The following is a 21,482-nucleotide window of genomic DNA, read 5'->3' on the forward strand; positions in this document are numbered from 1 at the left end:
GTAGGGAAAAGTGGTGAGCCCCTAAAACATCTAATGATGTTGGAGTTTCTCAAACTACTCATGCAGAAGGTTCCAGATTCAATTGGTGGCATCTCCAGTTAAAAGGATCAGGTATCAGGTGATGTGAAAGAGTTCTGTCTGAGACCCCAGACAGCTGCTGCCAGAGGAGACAATATTGACATACTAATGTTCTGACTCAGTATAAAGCAGCTTCATGTGCTCTTGTGGCAGACCAAGTCCAGGAGGGCTATGGAGGGGACTCTCTCAGTGCTGCGCTCCATTAGTTGAACCCTAATACTGAAGCCTTGTGGAATGGTGATGGGACCAAGTTCCTCTTGGTACAAAAATGTGATGTTCAGAGAAGGAACAGTAAGGCATGGCAGCAGTGCTGGACAAAGTTTTGAGCCAGGGTGGGACTGGTCTGGTATGTTCCCTGTAGAGCTTTGCGCTAAGATAAGAATTTACTGGTGATCCCTGGTCCAAGAGATGTCCGGCTGTCCTCAACCAGACCCAGGGCCTATCTGGTGGAACTCTCTACCTTGGCAACATCCGCACTGTGCAGGACTTAGTACAGTTCTGCAGGGTGTGCAAAACAGAGATGTTCTGCCAGGCTTACAGTTGAGGACAGCAACGTTTTTTCTACTTTATTTGCCCCATGATCGCCCGCCCCCCCCCATTGAGGGAGAGAGATTTATACTGAATGCCTTCACTGATTAGACTATATTTTAATGGTTTTATTCTGTAAACTGATTAATTTAATGGATATTTAGCTAATTTATTGTATGTTTTAATTATGATGTACACCGCTCAGAGATTTTGGGGGGAGGGTAGTTTATAAATCAAATAAATAATAATAATGTTAGTGGTCCTTTAAACAGCCCATTAGGTAAGGTAACTTGCATTAAGGGGATTAGCAACATTATTTATAAATGTATTTATTTACTTATTTATAAATTAGATTTTTTTAAGCCCCCGGAGGGGATTTTTTTATTGCATTTTCTATAACACTACAAAACTATAACAGAAAATAGGGAGGGGGACTACATTTATGGGATAAAGAAAGATACCCACTACTAACTAAAAACCCAAGAGAGGAGATCATCCCACCAGTTTAACCATACATTTAGTCTTAATCCCGTTAATCTTACTATCAACTGAGTCAAGTTTAGCATTGTCTTTTACAAGTCTTAAGTTTAACTGTCAAACAGAAACCCCCCAAAGCATCTCACTGTGACATTTTTTAAAGGCACCATTCAGAGTCCTTCAGCCTTTACTTCTCTTTGCCTAATCTCTTCCGAAGCTTATAAGGACTTTTAGGGGCTGCCGCCCCTTTCTCTGAAAGAGAGTCCTCCCTGGAAGATTCCGAGTCCAGCTCGCCATTGGACTTACTGTCCTCCCCTTTTTCTCCTTCTTTCCCTGGCCCTCCCAACTGGACTCTTAAAAAATCCTGTGCTTTCTGTACAGAGTCAATCTTTCTTTTTTATCCTTGATTTTGAAGGTTATGACTTCTGGAGTTAACCATCTGTAGCCAATTGCATTTGTCTGTAGAAAAAGAATTAACTCTTTATATTTCTTTCTCCTTTGTCTTATCTTAAAAGGAATGTCTTTCAACGTTCTGATGGTATTCTCCCCCACTTTCAGGGGTGCTCCAGATACTGCTTTCAGGATTGTATCCCTCACATGCCTCTTCGAGAATCTTACCACAATTTCCCCAGGCAGATTATTTTTCTTTACATATCCTGAATATGACCTATAGGCCACATCCATTTCGTTTAACAAAAGTTCCGCCTTCATATCTGTCACTGGGGCCAATATTTCACTCACTAGTTCCTTCAGATTCTCTCCCTTTGTCTCTGGCAAGCCCTGGAAGTGAAGAGTCATATTAGCCTTTTCCGTTTGTAATTGTAGCAGTTGATCTTCCATAGAAACTTGCTTCTTTTCCAGCTTTTGTACTTTCTTTTTCACCTTTTGTGCAGTGGCGTCCACTTCTTTCACCTTTTCCACCGTTTCATTCATCATTTTAAGTGTCTCGGTTATCTGTGTTTGCTGTGTGGTGATGCCCTGAGTAATTTTCGACATCTGTTCCTTGAAGTTATTCATCTGGTCCAGTAGAGGGTGCATGGATTCTGCCAAAATCTTTGCCAGCTCGTTGGTTCCTTCCGGTTTGGGGCTCTCCATTAGTTTCAATTTCTCTTTCTCCGTCCTCTTCCCCGCCATCTTTCTTGATTGTTTACTTTAAGAAATATTTTGAAAGTCTCTGAATATGCGCTCAAATGCCTGAACTCGCCTTGGTGAGTATTTCCTAACAGTTGTACATGCTTTCTCTTCTGCTCCCCCCCCCTCAATTCGCTCAAAAGTTCATGCGGTTAGGAAGCGTCCCTCCCCCGCCCGCCTCTGTTTCCGTTTTTCAACATGGGGTAAGGAGCTTTCTTTTTCTCTTTAACCATTGTTTCGCTCAGTCTGACTCATGTTCATATCTGGTCTTCCGACCCCGCTTTTCATCGTTTCACCCACTCGATCTCCTACGCTTGCCCCAGTCAGCGTCACTAGTTCCCATTCGGGCACTGCACAGGAAGGAACACTGGGATGGAGAAGTGCCTCAATTCACCCACAACGTGCAGGCGAAGAGGCGACTCCTCATGGCTAGGAGCCTTTCGCCAGGCTCCCTGGGGGGGGTAACGGGCCAGCGCTCCCCCTCCTTCCCGCCGTGCACAGACCGCATCCCTGGGAGGTCCGGGAGATGCGTCCGCCTAGCGTGCCACCATCAACCGGAAGCCTCTATAAATTGGATTTTTAAACTGCCCTCCCCATACTTGGGGCTCAGGGCGGTGTACAACATTTCATGAAGACACATTCAAATCAGGTTTAAAACAAATTAAAAACAGTAAAACAAGATATGCTGATTGTATAACAAGATATGCTTTTACTTTTAAACATATTTTATTAAATTTTCATACACAAATTCAACACACAAACATACACAGGGGGAATCTTTCAAGTAATTATAATACTTGTGCCTAATAGCTAAACAAGATATGCTGATTGTGGTAATACAGCCATTAACAACAAGCCCTAGTTTAACCCAAGTTATGAGCTTTGTGGCTTTATTTTAAGTAAGGTGGAGCAAAAGAAAGCTACATATCTGTCCGAGTGGTACTTGCATCTGCCAAATGGACAAATACAAACATCTGCCTTGGATTCATTATCACAATGATTCTTGGGACTGTCTTCCTAAATATTGTGTACCAAGATAACTTCATGAAAGAAACACAAACCAGAGTATTCCCTAATGATCACTAGGTGCCACTCTTGCTCTTCCTAAATGGACTGGCACCAAGGCAGGAGTTTCCCAAAAGGATTCACTTTTAGCACAGCTAAATTGGTTTTAAGAAGCATTCTAACTGCACACATCCAGACTATATAAAGCTGTGACTAGATGCAGCAGGTGTTTCTCTGAGGGAGTTCCATACCTGGCAACTGCACATCTTCCAAAAACACATTGCAGTGCACCTATCTCAGACATACTGTAGGACAGAAAGACTGAAATACATTAGAAATGTATATAAAAGAATCCTCCCAACAACAGCCAGTTTTCCTACAGATATACTCCTTAATTTGATCACAGGGGAGGATTTGGGGATTTCCCCCCCAATCACAGCACTGGGGCCCTGTTCTTGTGTAGAAGTGGTAGTGTTTTTTGACACACCACAATAAGAGTAGCATACAAAAATTTATTCTGCAAAAGTCCAACCCATGTTGAATCCTATACATCATCACCACCACCACCGCCACCACCAGATCAAGCAGTAGAATAGGATCTAAAGTGTTGGAGGCAAAGCCTACAACGACCTCTCCCTGTAGAGGCAGGAAAAGAACTGAAGAAGTGGGTGTTCCCAAGCCTCACAGGAAGAGGAAGAAACTGTTCCTGGCTCTTCCTGATAGGACGGTGGGAATCACCCAAGATGTCCTCCGCCTCAGAGAGAGAACAGTCCTTTTCTAATTATTGGTTCCCAGTTTCATCTAGATTTCTGTCAGAATGTCACTCAATAATTTATGTGGGCTTTTAAACAGCTTTAAATTAAATATAATGGAGCAGTCCTTTTCTACTATATTTCCCAACATTATTAGTAATGTTTTCTCTCTACTGGTTTCTGTCTACTGGTTATTGGTGCACCCAGGTTATGCCCAGATCGTAATGATATTGAAAAGGGCATGTTTGCACAACAGGCAAGATGACTTCATATTAGGTATTGAGCAACAGTTAATGTTCTTTTTCTTCTGTGCTGGGATATCCCCGGAGAAAGCAACTTTGCTTCTTACCTTGAGGTCTGGAATTCCATAGCCTTTTTTCAGTGTGATCTGAAACACATCCAAGGAACTGATATAGGCTGCTAACCGGGACAGACTCTGTTTGCCACTGCCTCCTACCCCCACTAACAAGGCATTCCCTCTAGGAGACTCTAAGATGCGATTGATTCTGCAGACATGAGATACAGCATCCTCAAAAAGCACCTGCAATCAGCAAGGAAGTCCTGTTAATATCACAGCTCACAACAAATCTTACAAAAAATTCCCAGTCCAGAGTTATGACTGTACAAGCCAATTTGGGTGTGAGCTAGTTTGTGCAGTCCCCATCCAGTCCTGTATCCTGCCTTGGTTAATGCTCCAACGTATTTATTAGGACAAAAGGTAGCATTCATAAATAGTGTAACACACTTGTAGTTGCTTGCTTGGACTAAAGTTTCCTTTTAAAAGGTTTTTTAAAAAAATATTTGCACAATGATACATAGAATGATCTACAGAACTTTAAAATACAAAACAACTGGTCAGAACTTTAAAGATCTCAAGACCTCACAAGCATATTTTTAAAAAAGCAAATTCATTCTGTTTGATAATAAATATCGTTTGGCAGTTTCTATTCTATTAAGAACTAGATTCTGTTAGATTACTATCTCTTAGATATCCCAAGTTTTCTGCAAAGCAGTTAACTTGAACAACACAAAGATGTCCTTTGAGCTATTTAGCTAGTCTTGTTTTTAGGACACAAATTAGATTTTTAGGAGACAAATTAGAGGTTAATCTTAATGTAGTAATAAGATATAAGGCAATTTTCCAAAACATTTTTAGGATTATAACAACATAATTTAATAGATGCATTTCAACAGAGGGTGGCATGCTAGTGGCAAAAGCACATAACAAAGATCTTGTCACTATTGTTCAAAAATGATTAGCCCTCATGCATTTCTACCAATGTGCAGAAAATCATCTTTGTCTTCACCACAAAACCAACAACTGGAACTATTTCTATAAATTCAGGCTTATCTCAAAGGATTTAAATGCCCCGGTACAACATTTTGCAACCATTTTCTCTAAATAGTATGCTAACAGAGAAGCCACATGATAATAGAAAGGGCCAAGGTCTATGGTCAACATTGTAGTGGAAGGATTTCCTTCATTTCAAAACATAATTTGAGGTGGCTCTGTTGATTTTCAATAATGACATTGTCTCAAATTCCTAAATCCTATCTGCCAAGGGAGCAAACAAACAAATGACAAACAAATCATATAACTTAGTATACAAATAGGAGAGAGGCCAATAACAGCAGTAGCAAGTAGAGGAAGCAGGAGCCTCATAAGCTCTTTTAAAAGAGACCAGTTTGACTTGGCACCTCTACACCAGCAAGGAAGGACTGAGATTAATTCCCCTTGGGAGGGAGATCTATAGTTTTGACTCATTCACTCTTACTCTTTCCCAATTCTGTTTAGAGACATCATTTCTACTCTTACCCCTGTCCCCAAACTTGTACTACCCTGGTCATCTTTCAAGGATCCTGTACCTCAAGGTTGTCTTCCTAAACCAGTAGTTAAATCTTTGCATAGTTCAACAGAGTGTCTATAGGGATGTACAGCTGTCTATGGATGTGATCACATGAACAGTTTGGCCCAACATAGCCACCCCTCCCCTCTGGATTAAATGGACGCAGTCACACAGCCACAACTAATAATGTGGATGCTTTACCGGGGGACGGCCGCATGGGTAACCCACAGCAGGGTGTGCTGTCTGGATGATATGCCCTGCAACATTTTAAACCGGTACAATTAGAGGAGTTGCCATATCACGCTAAGTGCCAGTGTGATCACACCCTATGTTTGACTCTGCTTAGCAAAGAAAAATCCAAAGAACATAGTTCAGTAAACATAAAATAATGTATCCTGCATTGGAATGGCAAGAGATTAATATATGGGAAGCAAAAGCATTAACAACTTAAACAGAAAGGAATTGGTACAGGTATACCCAAAATAGAAAGGGGATTAAAATCTAGGCAATGCCTATCTTTGTTAAGGAGAACCTCCTCAGTGACCAGCACCAGCCTCCTCCTAGCTCTCGACTCCAGTTTCACTCACCAAATTCATTACTGCATTGACCTCGTTGTAGCTGTCCAGGGCTTCCTTAAGCAGCTTATTCAGAATTTGCCAGTTGGCAACAGGTAAATACTTTGGTTCCCCAATGCCCTGAGCAAAGTGGCAGTAAATATTCGGCTTGGCAAAGACCACATTGTCACCTAGATCCTGTAGAAGATACAAACGTAGCCTTTCATCTTCATTTCATTTTAATGATGGCAAACTTATGGTTAGGTGTGTGAGGTTGATGGGCACAGGAGTCAGAAACCACTGTTTTCCACTTTACTGCAGCTGTCAGTACCTTATTCAGAATGGTAACTGTGCATCAGCTGTTACCTTTGGAGGGAATTTTGCTTCAAGAGAACTTGGAGAGAGATGAGAATGGGGTTAATAAATGGGAGTTGAGCTCACTGACCTACTCAGCCATAAAACATTATAAGTGGTAAATTATACTCTTTTAGGGATTGTTTATCTCTCTGATTTTGTATAAGTTTCCAAATCAAGTTTGTTCCTACACATACAAAACTGTAATAAACTATCGTTATGATTTTCCGTATTTCGCCAGAGTTTCTGGTCCCTGTGATCTTCCTAGGGCCTCCTCTTTGGCATTTGAAGTCCTTAATTTGGGGGGGGGGGGGTGTCACGTGTTTAACAGAGAATTTCACTTTTCTTGTCTAAAGCTCCCTGGGTAAATTTAAGACACAGAACTGGCCCTTGTAAATTCTTGATGGAATACTGTCAATCCTGAGTAGGGTTGCTAACTCTGGTTTAGGAACTCCCTGGAGATTTGGTAATAATGCCTGGGGAGGTAGCTCATTGGGGATATCGCATAGAGTCCACCTTCTGAAGCTGCCATTTCCTCCAGAGGAACTGATTGTTGTAGAGCTCCTTTGGTAGATCGTAAATGTAATTGCTTTATAGTCTGCCAAAATGGCCGCCTCCAAGGGGAACGTTCCCCACCAGTCGAACTCCCTCCCTCAGATCTCCTCATGGAGGCACGAGAGACAGAGAAAAATAGAAAAGGAGTGAGGGGGAAATAAGAAAGGGCAGGCAAGATAAGAATTTAGGGTTAGAAGAAGCAAAAAGAAGTAAAGAGAAAAAGAATAGGCAAACAGAGCCTATTCTGAAATGTTCTCCCTGTCGAAGCAGGAAAAGAACTGAGGAGATGGGCGACGACAGGAAGTGTAAAGACTTTGTTCCTGCCTCCCTAATAAGAGGATGGGAATCACCCACCAAGATGTCCTCCGCCTCAGAGGGAGAACCCCAGTTGGGAGAACTCTAGGTCCTACGGAGTGGGTTACAAGGGGAAACTTATAAAACCTTCTTCCACAAGAGCACAGTGTGCATTTGCTGGAACTGCTCAGCAAGGAAGTTGTGGGTAGGAAAGTGTACCATCACTCAAGGAAGTGTGAGTTTACGGACTGGACTTGGACTAAATAAATATAAGTGAACTAAGGACCAGTTCAAGGTTGCTGTGTTTAAGATTTGTTATTTTTCTTGCCTGGCTTCTCCTATTGTTAACGTAGGGGGATATTTTCTGGGACTAAAGTTTTGGTCAACTGCTCATTGTTTTGAAAACGGTATTAACAGCTATTTGTACTTTATTGTTAAATACGGTCATTTAATCTGTTAGAAACCCTGCTAAGGTTTTCATGTCATAAGCTTGGTTGCATGTTTAGGCAGCATCCCCCTTGTGTAAAGAGGTGCTGCTCAGAGAATCAGAAGAGAGGAGGGGACTAATCTGGGTCCTCCTCCCCAAGTTATAGGAAAATCCCCAGACCAAGTACCTGATTTGCGCCTGATTTACTCGGAGTACCTGATTTGCTCTGAGAGTTAACAGGAGTCAGAAAGGGGTGAAAGGGGTGAAGATATGTCCACTGTGTGGAAAGGGGTACCTCCTCATCATCCAAAGGCTCCCTCCTTTCCTGACAGTGAGTCACTGTGTATCTCCTATAGATATGTCCACAGACTTCCCAGCCACATCAAAGTTCACTCTCAAATATACAATATACTTTGAAGAAGGAAATTAAAAGGCCTACTTCACCTCAAAGAATTTCTTGCAAGTAGCCATCATGACCCGGCCAAAGCTCTCTTGATCTTTTTCTTCCACAAGTTTGTCACAATAAACTCTCTCAGCTTCGTGCAGCCATAGCCGGACCAGGTCTACAGGCACTCTGAGGCACTCATGTGTAGAGAACAGCAGTCCCTGACAAAAGACAGAAGCTCTAGCACTGTTTGTCTGGTCCTACAGATATCAGGTTTCTGATGGTGTTGAAAAATGGAGCCTGTTCACTGTTCATTTAATCATCTGCCACTGCTAATTCACCAGAACATTCCACAGGCAAATATAAGTGCAAGGAACCATCTTACTTATTTGCACCACCCTTGCAGTGTCCACTTCTGTCCAGGCTTTCTTTTGAAGTCATGATTCAAATCAAATACTCATCTATAGGTCTTTGCAAGGTAAGGAGCAATTTGCCCTCATGATTAGTTCTTCGTTAACTTAGCCCTGTATGAGCTACATCAGGGTAAAGGAGACATCAAGAAACTGAGAATCTACCCAGGGAAGTGACAAGGCATCTTGCAGCCTGTTGGCCGATGTCACTACAACAACTGATAACTCTCCTGGAAGACGGCCAATTTCTAACACCCATTTTGCTGTCACCTCTGGATTAGGAAATTCTGGAGATTTAGAGGCAGAGCCTGAGGAGGGCGAAGTTGGGGGAGGGAAGAGTGCACAGCAGGGATGTGAAGCCATAGTCTCCACCCTTCTCAGCGGCTATAGTCTTCAGGGGAATTGATTCATATAGTCTGGAGACCAATGTAATTTTCGGAGATCTCCATGTTCCACCTGTAGGTTGGCAGCCCTAGTGGAACACTAGTGAAAGAGGAAGAAAGAAATGCCATCGCCTAATTCCTAGGAGAGAACAGTAGTTAGCTAATGTCTTAGCAAGGGGACCACTTTATATAGTTCTTCATTTATTGTCAGTGTTGGCATCTGAAGCAGAAACGAAGCTTTGTGATATGCTATCCACAGTGCTGGTTGTTCACACACACACACACACACACCCATGAAGTGCCCACAACCCAGTGAAGTACCCCACACCATTCTGCTAGACTGAAAGCATTTTTCACTTGCTTGTCATAAAACCAGGTTGCAGCAATGGTCAACCATAGAAAAGGGGGGAAATTATCTCTCTGAAAAATCAAACAAAGGTGGGGAAACAAGGTTTCTTGGAACTTTGTGTTTCTAAGAAAGCCAGTTGCTCTTCTGGGACCTTGTCCCCACAGCAGTTCCATGCATGTTTTAACAGACTACATTTCCTTCTGCCTGAACAAATTGCCCCAGGGGGTGTCAGACTGTATAAGTGAATGACAGCAGCAGGAACAGTCATGCTGAATCATGGGAAGGAGGATGAGGATGGGAAGACAAGAAGAGCAGCAGGGGAGGGCCAGCTCATATAAAATTACTAACCAAGAGCTCTGTGGATGTGACTGCAGACGTATCAGGATATGGTGGCAGGTGTTAAGACACGCAAAACTTTGCAAAAAGTTGCTCTCAGCTAGGAAACAAAAACTTGTTGCAGGGTACATCTTCTGGGCTTTTATTCAATTTTTCTGAGCAAGTGAGTGGGCAATAGTAAGATGAGCTGTGTCCTGATGAGGCAGCCCATGGGCCTCAGTCATGCAGCAGCCCTTCTTGTGGGTGAACAGCCCCACTGGATACCATGGGCACTGTCAGTCCTCAGGCCAAACATCAATAACTTTTCTTCCAGAAAGGAAGCTGCATAGATTTTGTGGGAAGAAATTATTTTCTCTTGGCTCCAGTTCCCTAGCCTGTCTTTGCTCTGAACCCAACAGTCTAATCTAGCCAAAAGCAGTGTTTTCCCTGGACTTTAATTCAAAAGATGGAGAAAGAGAGACTTGCCAGGAGTCAAGCTAAAATAGCTATAAAGAAATCACATGTACCTGGAAGATGTTAGAGAGGTCCCGGAGGTTGAAAACATAGTGAAACTTTATGGCCGTAGGAAGAAAGGTATATGTGATTTTCTGATGCAAGGCTGTTGTGGAGAAAGACAGTATTTATACATTTTTAAAAGGATATTAGGTTTCTTAGTGAGAAAATTGAATATTTAAGCCTGAATTAGCAAATAAAAACATGTCCATCTATTTTCCAATTAAATACAGTTTACACAGGCAAAATTAGGAGGTTTTATTGTTTCTTGCAAGTCTATGATGTTGAGAGCCCAGCATTTTCATTCATACAAGTTTGCTTTGTCTGTACTGGGCTTAAGAGGTAGTCTTCCTCCACCAGATGACATTGTTCTTTATTTCTAAGTAAGCATGAGGTAAACAAAAAAAATCAAAGCATTTTCTATAAATATAGCTGTTTTTAAAAAACGAACAGTGGATACATGGAGCAGAACTGGAGTGGTGCGTGGAGAGGATAAATGGCCACCTACTCTCATATGAACCTACTTCACTGCTCTGGTCATCTTCAGAAGCCCTGCTTTGGGTGTCCCTGCCATCTAAGGCTAGATGGGTGGCAACACGAGGAAGGGCCTTCTCGGTAGCTGTGCCGAAACTTTGGAACGCCCTCCCCAGCGAGATTTGCCTCCCTCCCTCTATCATCGTCTTCTGCTAAGGGGCAAAGACTTTTCTTTGTTTTATTTCGAGGTCCCTCACTAACTCTTTGTTTGTGTGCTTTCATGTGTTCATATTTTTGTGTTTATTATATTTGTATTTTAAAAACTTTTTAAAATGTATCAAATATTTAAATGTTTGCCACTTGGGGACCCTAAATTGGGTGGAAATGTGGCATAGAAAGGCTGAGAGGATCTGTATAGGCTAATAGCCAGCTGCAGTTGGGGAAAGTAGGGGGCAAAATTACTCTACTCTTCCTCTTGCAGGAGCAGAGCACAGTCTCACTCTCTTTCCCCTCCATACTGCACCTGCAGTTTAATAACCATGTGAATCCCTCAGCCTCAGGAATAAACTTTCCCAGGGTCAGAAAAAGATGGGGCGGGGGGAGGCAAGGAAGATCCTATGATTACAACTTCCCTGGGTTTGGAAATGGCTCCAGGGGTGAAGAAAGGCAGGGAAGATCCTGTCTTCTGCTAGCGGTTTACAGGATCGAATGCGCTGGTAAGATACAAAGAAGACTTGTTTTGCCAGGCCCTGTGTTACTTACCCAGAGCTGCTGAAACAAGCTGAGAATGCATCTTCTGGATCACCATTGGGACATTCCGGAGGGCCAAGTGCTGAGCTAGGATGGTGCTGTAGATGGCTGTAAGGGCTTCTTGTCCTGGGAAACTCACAGCAAAGACACAAAAGTGTCGCTACAACAAAAGACATCCACAAGGATCATTTAGCTGTGACTGAGTCATATTCTTAATATAAATACACATTTTATGTCTCAAAATGAAACCCAATAAACCCAGATGTGGTCAAGTCTTCCTCATTCACTTGGGAAGAGAAGTCCAAAGTCAAAATGGCAAACATTGGATAATGAGGGTGATGTCTGCTACTGAAACAATAAATGGCAGAACTCCTGTAACAGATCTCTGATGGGTACCTGGAGTCTGGAGTCAATGGTGAAAGACCCAGCCGTTGGGTTCATACAGGCAACATACTGGCAGTTGTGAATATCCTTTAATGTTAGCTTGGTTCTGTCATACCTGATATAAAGAAGCAAGATGATTTCAGCACAGATTATAGAATCATAGAGTTGGAAGGGACCTCCAGGGTCATCTATTTATTTATTTATTTTATTCAATTTATACCCCGCCAACTCCCTGCACAATGCAGGAAATTCACAAATACCTTCCCCTCCACACCCGCAGTGACCACTGTTTCATGCCCACCCGCAGTGACCAGTGACCACTGTTTCATGCCCAGAAGATGACAGAAAAACTCCAGGATCCCTGGCCAAAAGCGGCCTGGAGGAAATTTGTTTCCTGACCCCAAAGTGGCAATTAGCATTTCCCTGGGCGTGTAAGAAAGGGCCACAAGAACTAAGCACTGAGGCAACCCTTCCTGCCCCTCCCTCTCATGATATGCCTCAGTTCACACAATCAGCATTGTTGTCAGATGGCCATCTAGCCGCTGTTTGAAAACCTCCGAAGAAGGAGAGCCCACCACCTCCCAAGGAAGCCTGTTCCACTGAGGACCCACTCTAACTGTCAGGAAGTTCTTCTTAGTGTTTAGCCATAAGAACATAATAGACGCCAATGTTGGATCAGGCCAAAGGCCCATCTAGTCCAACACTCTGTGTCACACAGTGGCCAGAAATACCAGGTGCCATCAGGAGGTCCACCAGCTCAGCCTTGCAGGCTGTGCAGTACCTAGAGAGGCCCCACAGGCTCCGGGTTGTATCTGAGAGGGCATTCCACCAGGATGGGGCTATGACTGAAAAGGCCCTTGTCCTGGTGGATGCCAAATGTGCAACCCGAGGGCCTGGTACCACCAGTAGGCCACGAGATGACGACCGCAGCCACTGGAGAGGGTTGTAAAGGGAGAGGTGGCAGTAGAGTTGCCAAGTGGAACTTACCTTGGCGGCGGGGGACTCCCGGGTGGGGAGTGACATTATGACGCTGGGCACGCTGGGGGCGGGGCCATGACCATACAAGGGAAAACCATAGAGTTTTCCCTTGTATGGCCGTGGCCCCGCCCAAGGTCTAACCAGAGCAAAGTAGTACCATCCCTTTGTGTGATCTGGACACTATACTTCTGCTGATACACAACACACTAGGTGAGGTCTAACCAGAGCAGAGTAAAGTAGTACCATCACTTTGTGTGATCTGGGCACTATACTTCTGCTGATACACAACACTCTAGGTGAGGTCTAACCAGAGCAGAGTAAAGTAGTACCATCACTTTGTGTGATCTGGGCACTATACTTCTGCTGATACAGCCCAAAATTGCATTTCCCTTTTTAGCAACCACATCACACTGCAGACTCATGTTCAGTGTATGGTCTACTAAGACCCCTAGATCCTTTTTGCACATACTACTGCCAAGACAAGTCTCCCCCAATCTATAATTATGCATTTGGTTTTTCCTACCTAAATGCAGAAGTTTACATTTATCTTCATTGAAATTCATTTTATCTGTTTTAGCCCCTTTTTTCAGCCTGTTAAAATCATCCTGTATCCTGACTCCGTCTTCTACCGTATTTGCTACTCCTCACAATTTAGTATCATATGCAAATTTAATAAGCATTCCCTCTATCCCTTCATCCAAATCACTGATAAAGATGTTGAACTAAACAGGTCCCAGGACAGATCCTTGAGGTACTCCACTTGTCATTCCTGGATCCTCCTTTTTCCCCTTCTTGAAGATGGCGACAACATTTGCCCACCTCCAATCTTCTGGCACATCACCTGTTCTCCAAGAATTCTCAAAAATAATGGACAGAGGCTCAGAAATTACATCTGCGAGTTCTTTTAGTACCCTTGCATGCAGTTCATCTGGCCCCAAGGACTTTGTTTCATTTAAAGAAACTAGGTGTTTATGTACTACCCATATGCTGATCCTAGGCTGCAACTCCCTTTCCTCATCGTGTGTTCTATTTTTGCCATATGGAGCACTGTTTCCCTCACAAGAGAAGACAGAGGAAAAGTAGGAATTGAGCAGATCTGCACTCTCTTAATCACCTGTTACATTTTCACTTTCCTGTCCCCGCAATGGGCCTACCATGTCCTTGCTCTTTTTCTTACTTTGAACATAAGAAAAGAACACTTTTTTGTTGTTTTTAGCATCTTTTGCTAGCCTAAGTTCATACTGAGCTTTAGTTTTCCTAACTCTCTCTCTACAAGCACTGGTTATTTGTTTATATTCATCCTTGGTTACAAGGCCCTCCTTCCACTTTTTGAATGAGTCTTTTTTTATTTCTCAAGTCTTTAGAGAGCTGTTTATGGAGCCACCTTGGCTTCTTTAGGCTCCTCCCATTTTTCCTTCTCATAGGAATCATTTGTGATTCTGCCTTCAGTATTTCACTTTTAAGAAACTCCCATCCCTCTTGAACTCCCTTCTCCTTAAATATTTCTGACCATAAGATTCTACCCAGCATAAAAACAGGTCGCTTACCTGTAACAGATGATTTTTGATTGGTCATCTGTGCAGTCACACCCATGGAATTATGTGCCTGCGCTTATCCGAATCAGTGGTATACAAAGTGCAGGAACCCCACTGCACATGCCCAAAGAGGCGGGGCACGGACATCCCGCCAGTTCCTTCTGACCGCTGTCATGTCAATAACCAGAGAAAAGTACTGAAGCGACAGCAGTGGGGAAGGAAGGGCGGGTGGTGTGACTGCACAGATGACCACTCGAAGATCATCAATTACAGGTAAGCAACCTGTTTATCTTCTTCATGGTCTTTGTGCATCATGGTCTCTGTGCATCACACCCATGGGAGATTGAAAAGCAGTAGCTCACCTGGAGGTGGGTGCTGTCGTACACTCAGTGCTCTGCCGATGAAAGGACTAGACGACCAAGGTCCACTCTGTGGCATTCACGAACATCAACAGCGTAGTGCTTGATGAAAGTGTTTGGAGTAGACCATGTTGCAGCCCCACAGATTGCTGACAGGGAAGCACCCTTCAAGAAGGCTATAGATGTAGCCATGGATCTTGTGGAATGCGCTCGCACAAGCAAGGGCAACGGGCGTTTAGCCAACTGGTAGCACAGTTTAATAGTCTCAACAATCCATTTGGAGAGACGTTGTGCCAAGATCTTTTGTCCTGTGGAGTGACAGGAGTAGGAGACAAATAAGTGATTGTCCCTCCTACTTGAACGTGTCCTGTCAAGGTAGAAAAGTAGCGCCCTCTTAACATCTAGTGCATGAAGGAGACACTGTTGGCCATCATTCAGGCTAGGAAAGAAGTTCGGCAAGAAGATCACTGAGCTGAGATGGAACTCAGAGACCACTTTAGGCAGGAAAGAGAAGTCAGGTACCAGTTTCATGACATCCGGTAGGAAGAGAAGGAAGGGTGGGTCATGACGAAGTGCCATGAGTTCACCCTCTCTCCTGGTGGAGGTAATGGCAGTGAGAAAGACAGTTTTCCAGGTGGCATGTTTCAGTTCACAGGTTGCCATTTGCTCAAAGGGTTGTCCCATCAGACGGCGCAGCACCAGCGTCAAGTCCCACAAAGGTACCAGCGAATGGATCGGCGGATATAAGTGGAGCAGACCCTTCAGGAATTTCTTTGAGATCGGGTGAGAGAAGACAGAGAAACCTTCGATACCCGAATGGTAGGCAGAAATAGCCAACAAGTAGACTTTGATTGAGGCGTGTGAGAGGCCTTTTTCTGCTAGCGAAAGCAAAAATTCCAGAATTAGGTCCAGCTGTACAGAAGCCGGAGGTACATCTGAGGGCTGTAAGAAGGTTAAGAAATGAGCCCACTTCCTGGGTAGAGTCTTTCCTGGCATTGAGTAACACAGTAGTAACTCTATCCGAAAATGTTAAATTTCCACGAGGTAGGCTGTTAGTCTGAGCTTGTGGACCTCGTGGAACAGAAGAGCGCCGTTCCCCACAGAAGCCAGAGGTACGTCTGAGGGCTGTAAGAAGGCTAAGAAGCGAGCCCACTTCCCGCTGTAGGAACGTCAGGTAGAGGCCTTCCTGGCATTGAGTAACAGTAGTAACTATCTGAAACTGTTAAATTTCCCTGAGATAGGCTATTAGTCTGAGCTTGTAGACCTCGTGGAACAGAAGAGCACCGTTCCCCGCTAGGAGCAGATCTGGCATCTGTGGAAGGGGATGGCGATCTCTGGTTAGCGAAAGGCGGCTGGCGAACCAGGGTTGTCTCGGCCACCAGGGGGCAATCAGGATGCATTTAGTGTGAACCCTCATGAGCCTTTGGACCATCCTCAGCGACAGCGGCAGAGTAGGTAACATGTAAAGGAAGTTGTTGCTCCAAGGGTAAACGAGCCCGTCTCCCAAGGCCCTGGGATCCCGCGCCCCTCTGCAGCAGAATAGGCTGCACTTTGCATTGTACCAGGTGGCGAACACGTTGACGTGAGGCGTACCCCAGCTTCGGAATATGGGACATAGGTAAGTCCAGTTCAGCTCCCAGTTGTGACGCTGAGAGAGACCCCTGCTGAGTAGGTCTGCATGCACATTGATATTGCCCATGATGTTTGAGACAATAAAAATGTGCAGAGGTATGCACCAGGCCCAAAGGTCCTGAGCCAGGTGGCACAGACTGTGGGAGACCATTCCACCATGTCTGTTGATGTAAAAGAGGGCCGTTGTATTGTCGGTCAACACAGACACGCATTTCCCCATGAGAAGGGGCTGAAAACATTGGAGGGCTAGCTTGATTGCCAGAAGTTCCAAAAAACTGATATGATTTGTAGAAGTCAAGGCATCCCACCTGTGACTTACGGAGAGGCCGTTGAGGTGGGCTCCCCTTCCCCACAGCGAGTCGTTGGTTGTGAGGGTGAGACCAGGAATGAGGGGATGGAAAGGGACACCTCGTATCAGGTTGTCTGTCAGTGTCCACCAGACAAGGGAGTCGCATGCTTCCTGTGATGGAGAGAGACAAACCGACTGAAGTGCCTTAGGAACCAGAGCTGAAATGGGCGCATTCGCAATCTTGCGAAGCAAAGGACTGCAGTCCTAGCTGCCATGAGGCCCAGAAGGCACTGAATGTGGAAAGCAGACGATGTGTCGTGTAGCTGAACCTGTTCTGCAAGGGCAGCTAGAGTGAAGGCTCTGTCCTGGGGCAGGAAAGTTTTGCTTTCCATGGAGTCAAGTATTGCCCCTATCAACTGCACTCTCTGAGACGGAACCAGCTGCGACTTTTTGTGGTTGACCTGGAGACCAAGGCAACGAAGGACACTGAGGGCCTGGGATATATGCTGTATGAGAAGGGCCCTGGAAGGTGTAACCAGAAGCCAGCACTGTTCCCTCTAAGCTGAGTTAGTGTGAGCTAGATCACAGTTTTTTAGCCTCTGGCTCACATATTTTTGTCTTAGCTCAGGAAGGATGGCTCCAGAGCAAGCCAATCTATGCAGCAGCCAAATCGCTTGCTCACCACTTTAATGCCAGTAGCTCACAAAGTAGAATTTTTGCTCACAGGACTCCACAGCTTAGAGGGAACATTGGAAGCCAGTCGTCAAGATATGGGAACATCGTCAGGCCACAGAGGCGGAAGTGTGCCACGACAACCACCATCGTCTTGGTAAAGACCCGCGGTGCTGTGCTGAGGCCAAACGGTAGACTTCTGTATTGATAGTGGCTGCCTCCTATCGCAAATTGGAGATATTTTCGATGGGAGGGGTGGATGGTAAAATGGAAATAAGCATCCTCGAGGTCGAGAGTAGTCATCCAGCAACCCTTGGACAGGAGAGGTAGAATGACCGGTAGAGATGTCATCTTGAATTTCCGGTATCATATATAGGCGTTGAGGCCACGAAGATCTAAGATTGGCCTCTGCCCACTGTCCTTTTTGGGTGCCACAAAGTACCGGGAATAGAAACCGAGGCCCTGGTGGTCTAGAGGCACAGGTTCTATGGCACCCTTTGATAGAAGTGTGGAGACTTTTTCGAGGAGGAATGACGATGAGGGCGTGGTGACGACTACAGGGAGAGGTGGGAGTTCCAGAAATTCGATGGAATAGCCACTGGTCAAGATGGAAAGGACCCATTGGTCTGACGTAATGATGGTCCAGGCATGTAGATAGGGATAGAGGTGGGTAGGGTCGGAAGAGGTAGACAGGCGGAAGTCAAAGGCCCTGTTTGCCAGGTTTGGGTGGTTTCGGTCTGACATGTTGCTGTCCAGAGCTGTACCATACTCTAGATTAATATTGCTGTCTATTCCCAGAAGGGGACTGATGTGGCCGATATCCTCCCTCTGGCGATGGTTTAGTGTACTGGCGCCTAGTAACATGACCAAGAGCGGGGTCTGAAAGGCTTAGAAGAGGCAGAGACCCCCAATGACCAAGACACTTTAATGCTCTTGTCTTTGTCTTGCAGGGCCAAATCTGTGAAAGCATGAAAGAGACCTTGTCCATCAAAAGGTAAGTCCACTATGTATGCCTTAGGGTCGGCAGGAAGTGTGGTGGTTCTAAGCCAGGAGTGCCTACGGAAGGCGACTGTGGAAGACATTGTCTTGGAGAACGTGTCCAAGGCATGTTTGGAAGAATTTATGATCTGTTTAGAAAGTAACAACCCTTCGTTCTGCGGCTTCCTGGCCTCTTGACGTTTGTCATCGGGTACTGAGGTCAAGAGATCGGTAAAGTGCTCCTAGAGCTCCAGCTGAATAAAAACATCAGCCGAATGAATCCAACTTTCCCCCCTCATCAGAAGGTGTAGCAAGGGTACGTTTACTCTTCGTGGAAGAGGATACAACCATGGAATTGGGTTTAGGATGGACATGTAGAAATTCAGCCTCCATCTCCTGGACCTTATACATATGATCCAGCCTCCTGGAAGACAGAGGGATAGAGGATGGTTTATCCCATTGGAGCCTTTGCTGCCTGGAGAAGGACGGTTGACATGGGGAGGATGACTCCTGTGGAGGTGTTGAGTTGCATGACATCGAAGACAGCGTCCAACACCGACGGTTGGGGTTGGACTATCGACAGCCCTAAGGAATGTGCCATCTTTTTGACTAAATCTCCGTATGAAGAAAGGTCTTCTGAAGGCAAGATCGGAAAGTCATCAGACACCATAGGCTTGGGTGAAGGACCCCCTGTTGAACTGGGCCCATCCGAGTCCTCAGCACCAGAATCTGAGTCGGAGGATCCGGAAGGCAACCCCGGTGTCGGTAGCAAGGATACATCAGCCCTTCAGGTAGTCATGTCTGATATCAGTGCGGTCTGCGATGGTAAAGCAGGGGAGGAACAGAAAGGAGAGGGTGGGCGATGAGGTTCTTCTGGAGGTTTGGAGAAAGACGCAGAAGGTTTGGATTTATGTTGGGGAGAACGTGAACGACGCGACCCACGGTCCCAGTCTGACTGTCGCCTCAGTGTCAGCCATGGCATCGATGTCGAGACTGGATATGAGCTGAACCAATAAGGCATGTGCTGCCGATGGTCCCATGGAGGCGGGACAGATGGTTCAAAGTGCAGCCTTAACTCCTGCCTGGGTGAATAGGAGAGCCTGGATCTGGAATGACCGTACTCAGAACACTCCTCCGATCGATATTGATGCTCCCCATGCCAAGGGGATCTAGCTTGAGGACGATGGTAACAAGAGTCCAGTCTAGATCGATTGCTAGCCCATGACGATGCCGATGGATCTCTCCGAGATCTGTGTGGGATGACTTCATCGACTCTGGAGGGTGAGACCGAATTGGGTCTAGTGTCCATAGAGACCTCCAATAATGGGGGGTTCAGCTGCCAAATGGGCGAGTCCAGCACCTCAATTGGAGGTAGTTGTTGCATGACAGGCAGCTCCAGCACAGGAGGGTTATCGACACTGGGTTGCGCCCACTTGGGGTATTGGAGAGCCAGGAGGACGCCGGAGCATGGAGGGCGCAGGCGCGGTGGAGCCTCAATGGACGGAGCCGGAAGCCGCACCGGAAGCGCGCCGAGCGCCAGAGAGGCCCGCTGTATCATCACCAGAAAAAGATCACAGACAGAAAGAGGTAGAAGCCAGAAGAAGCTGTGCCGACAAGCCGATCCAGAACGTCCCTCCACTGGGTGCTGTTAGGACAGTCCGCACCCCAGCATACATGTGGCCCTAGGTAAGGGATAATGGTTAACTGTAGCCGCTCAGAGACCCCCTTGGGGGGGGGTTCGAGCGGGGTAGCAAGTTGAAAGTTAAATAAAATAAATAAATAAATAAATAAATTTGCACAGCGACGCTGCTCAGATCGTGAGACCTATGCGTGGTCTTTTTAAGAGAAAACTTCAGAGACTTCTCTGTATCATGCTTAACCCTCTTCTTCTTCTTAGCCGGTGTTGAGGCGGAGGAAGACTCGTTCGTAGCCGAGCGTTTGGACGAAGACAGTCCCACGTCTGATGCCGATTTAGAACGGTGCAGTGGGACCGATGTCGAAGTGTCGTTCGATGCCAATGGAGGCGCCGTCAGTTGAGAGGCTGACTGAGTCTCAGCAGACATCTTTTCGCCTGGCAACGAAGCCAATGCGGACTCCCAAAGTGCCACCAGAAGTCTTGCAGCCCTGTTTTTACAGGTCTGATTGGAGAGCTTCGAGCAATGGCGACAAGTCTTTGGATGATGGGTTTCACCAAGGCAGAGAATACAAAGTGTGTGGCCATCACAGGGGGCATGTTTACTGCCACAGCCAACACACTGTTTAACCCCCCCCCCCACTTTTTGGCCATAAAAATACAGAAGGGCACAAAAAGAAAGGAGCCCTCAGGTGAGGCAAAGAAAATTTACCTCGGGGGAGGAGGGGCCAGGAAGCCGTTTGGTAATGGCGACCCTCAAGTTTGTTTGTTTTTTAAAGTCTAACGTAAAGAAAAACAAAAAATAAGAAAGAAAAACGGATTTAGAAATCTCTCGTGAGAGAAACAAATACTTTTTCACCGACCAGCAGAAACAAGCTGTTAACAGCACGGTGGTTAGAAGAGAACTGGCGGGATGTCTGCACCCTGCCACTTTGGGCATGCACAGTGGGGTTCCCACGCATGCCTGGGAGGTAGGTGCGAAAATTCCGTTGTGAGCTTTGTATACCTCCAATTCGGATCAGCGCAGGCGTATAATCCCATGGGTATGATGCACAGAGACCACGAAGAAGATCTTTAAGTTTGTCAAAAATTGCTTTCCTGAAGTCCAGCCTATATGTCTGACTACATACAGCTTTTACCTTCCCCAAGACTGTAAATTCCAAAATTACATGGTCACTACCAATGTTCCCTCTAAGGTTTGCAGTCTCGTGAGCAGAAATTTTACCCTGTGAGCCAAAAGTGGTCCTAGTGTTAAAACTGTGAGCAGGCCAACATTAAATTTTTTTTTTATTAAAGTGTACAAACATACAAACAACATGTAAACTATTATCATTTGTATTACAAGCCATATATTTATATTAAACTTATTTATATTTATATGAAACATATTTGTATTACTTAACCTCCCAGGCTTAAGGACACAGAGAGTCACTTTGCAAAG

The 21,482-nt window shown here is 45.2% G+C and overlaps 1 protein-coding gene across 1 annotated transcript in view; it reads right to left on the reverse strand.

The window, feature by feature from the left end:
- The window catches only part of DNAH17 (dynein, axonemal, heavy chain 17), a 184,248-nt gene that overhangs the window by 53,992 nt on the left and 108,774 nt on the right, over nt 1-21,482 (reverse strand). The window contains exons 48-53 of the mRNA XM_015416991.1: nt 11,978-12,080; nt 11,594-11,741; nt 10,372-10,463; nt 8,447-8,608; nt 6,406-6,570; nt 4,321-4,512 (exon numbers count right to left, since the gene is read on the reverse strand). Of these exons, the coding sequence (XP_015272477.1) occupies nt 4,321-4,512; nt 6,406-6,570; nt 8,447-8,608; nt 10,372-10,463; nt 11,594-11,741; nt 11,978-12,080 (862 nt within the window). The remainder of the gene's footprint in view (nt 1-4,320; nt 4,513-6,405; nt 6,571-8,446; nt 8,609-10,371; nt 10,464-11,593; nt 11,742-11,977; nt 12,081-21,482) is intronic.

The sequence above is a fragment of the Gekko japonicus genome, unplaced genomic scaffold, assembly GCF_001447785.1.
Source record: "Gekko japonicus isolate JY-2015 unplaced genomic scaffold, Gekko_japonicus_V1.1 scaffold518, whole genome shotgun sequence".
NCBI classification, from domain to species: domain Eukaryota; kingdom Metazoa; phylum Chordata; class Lepidosauria; order Squamata; family Gekkonidae; genus Gekko; species Gekko japonicus.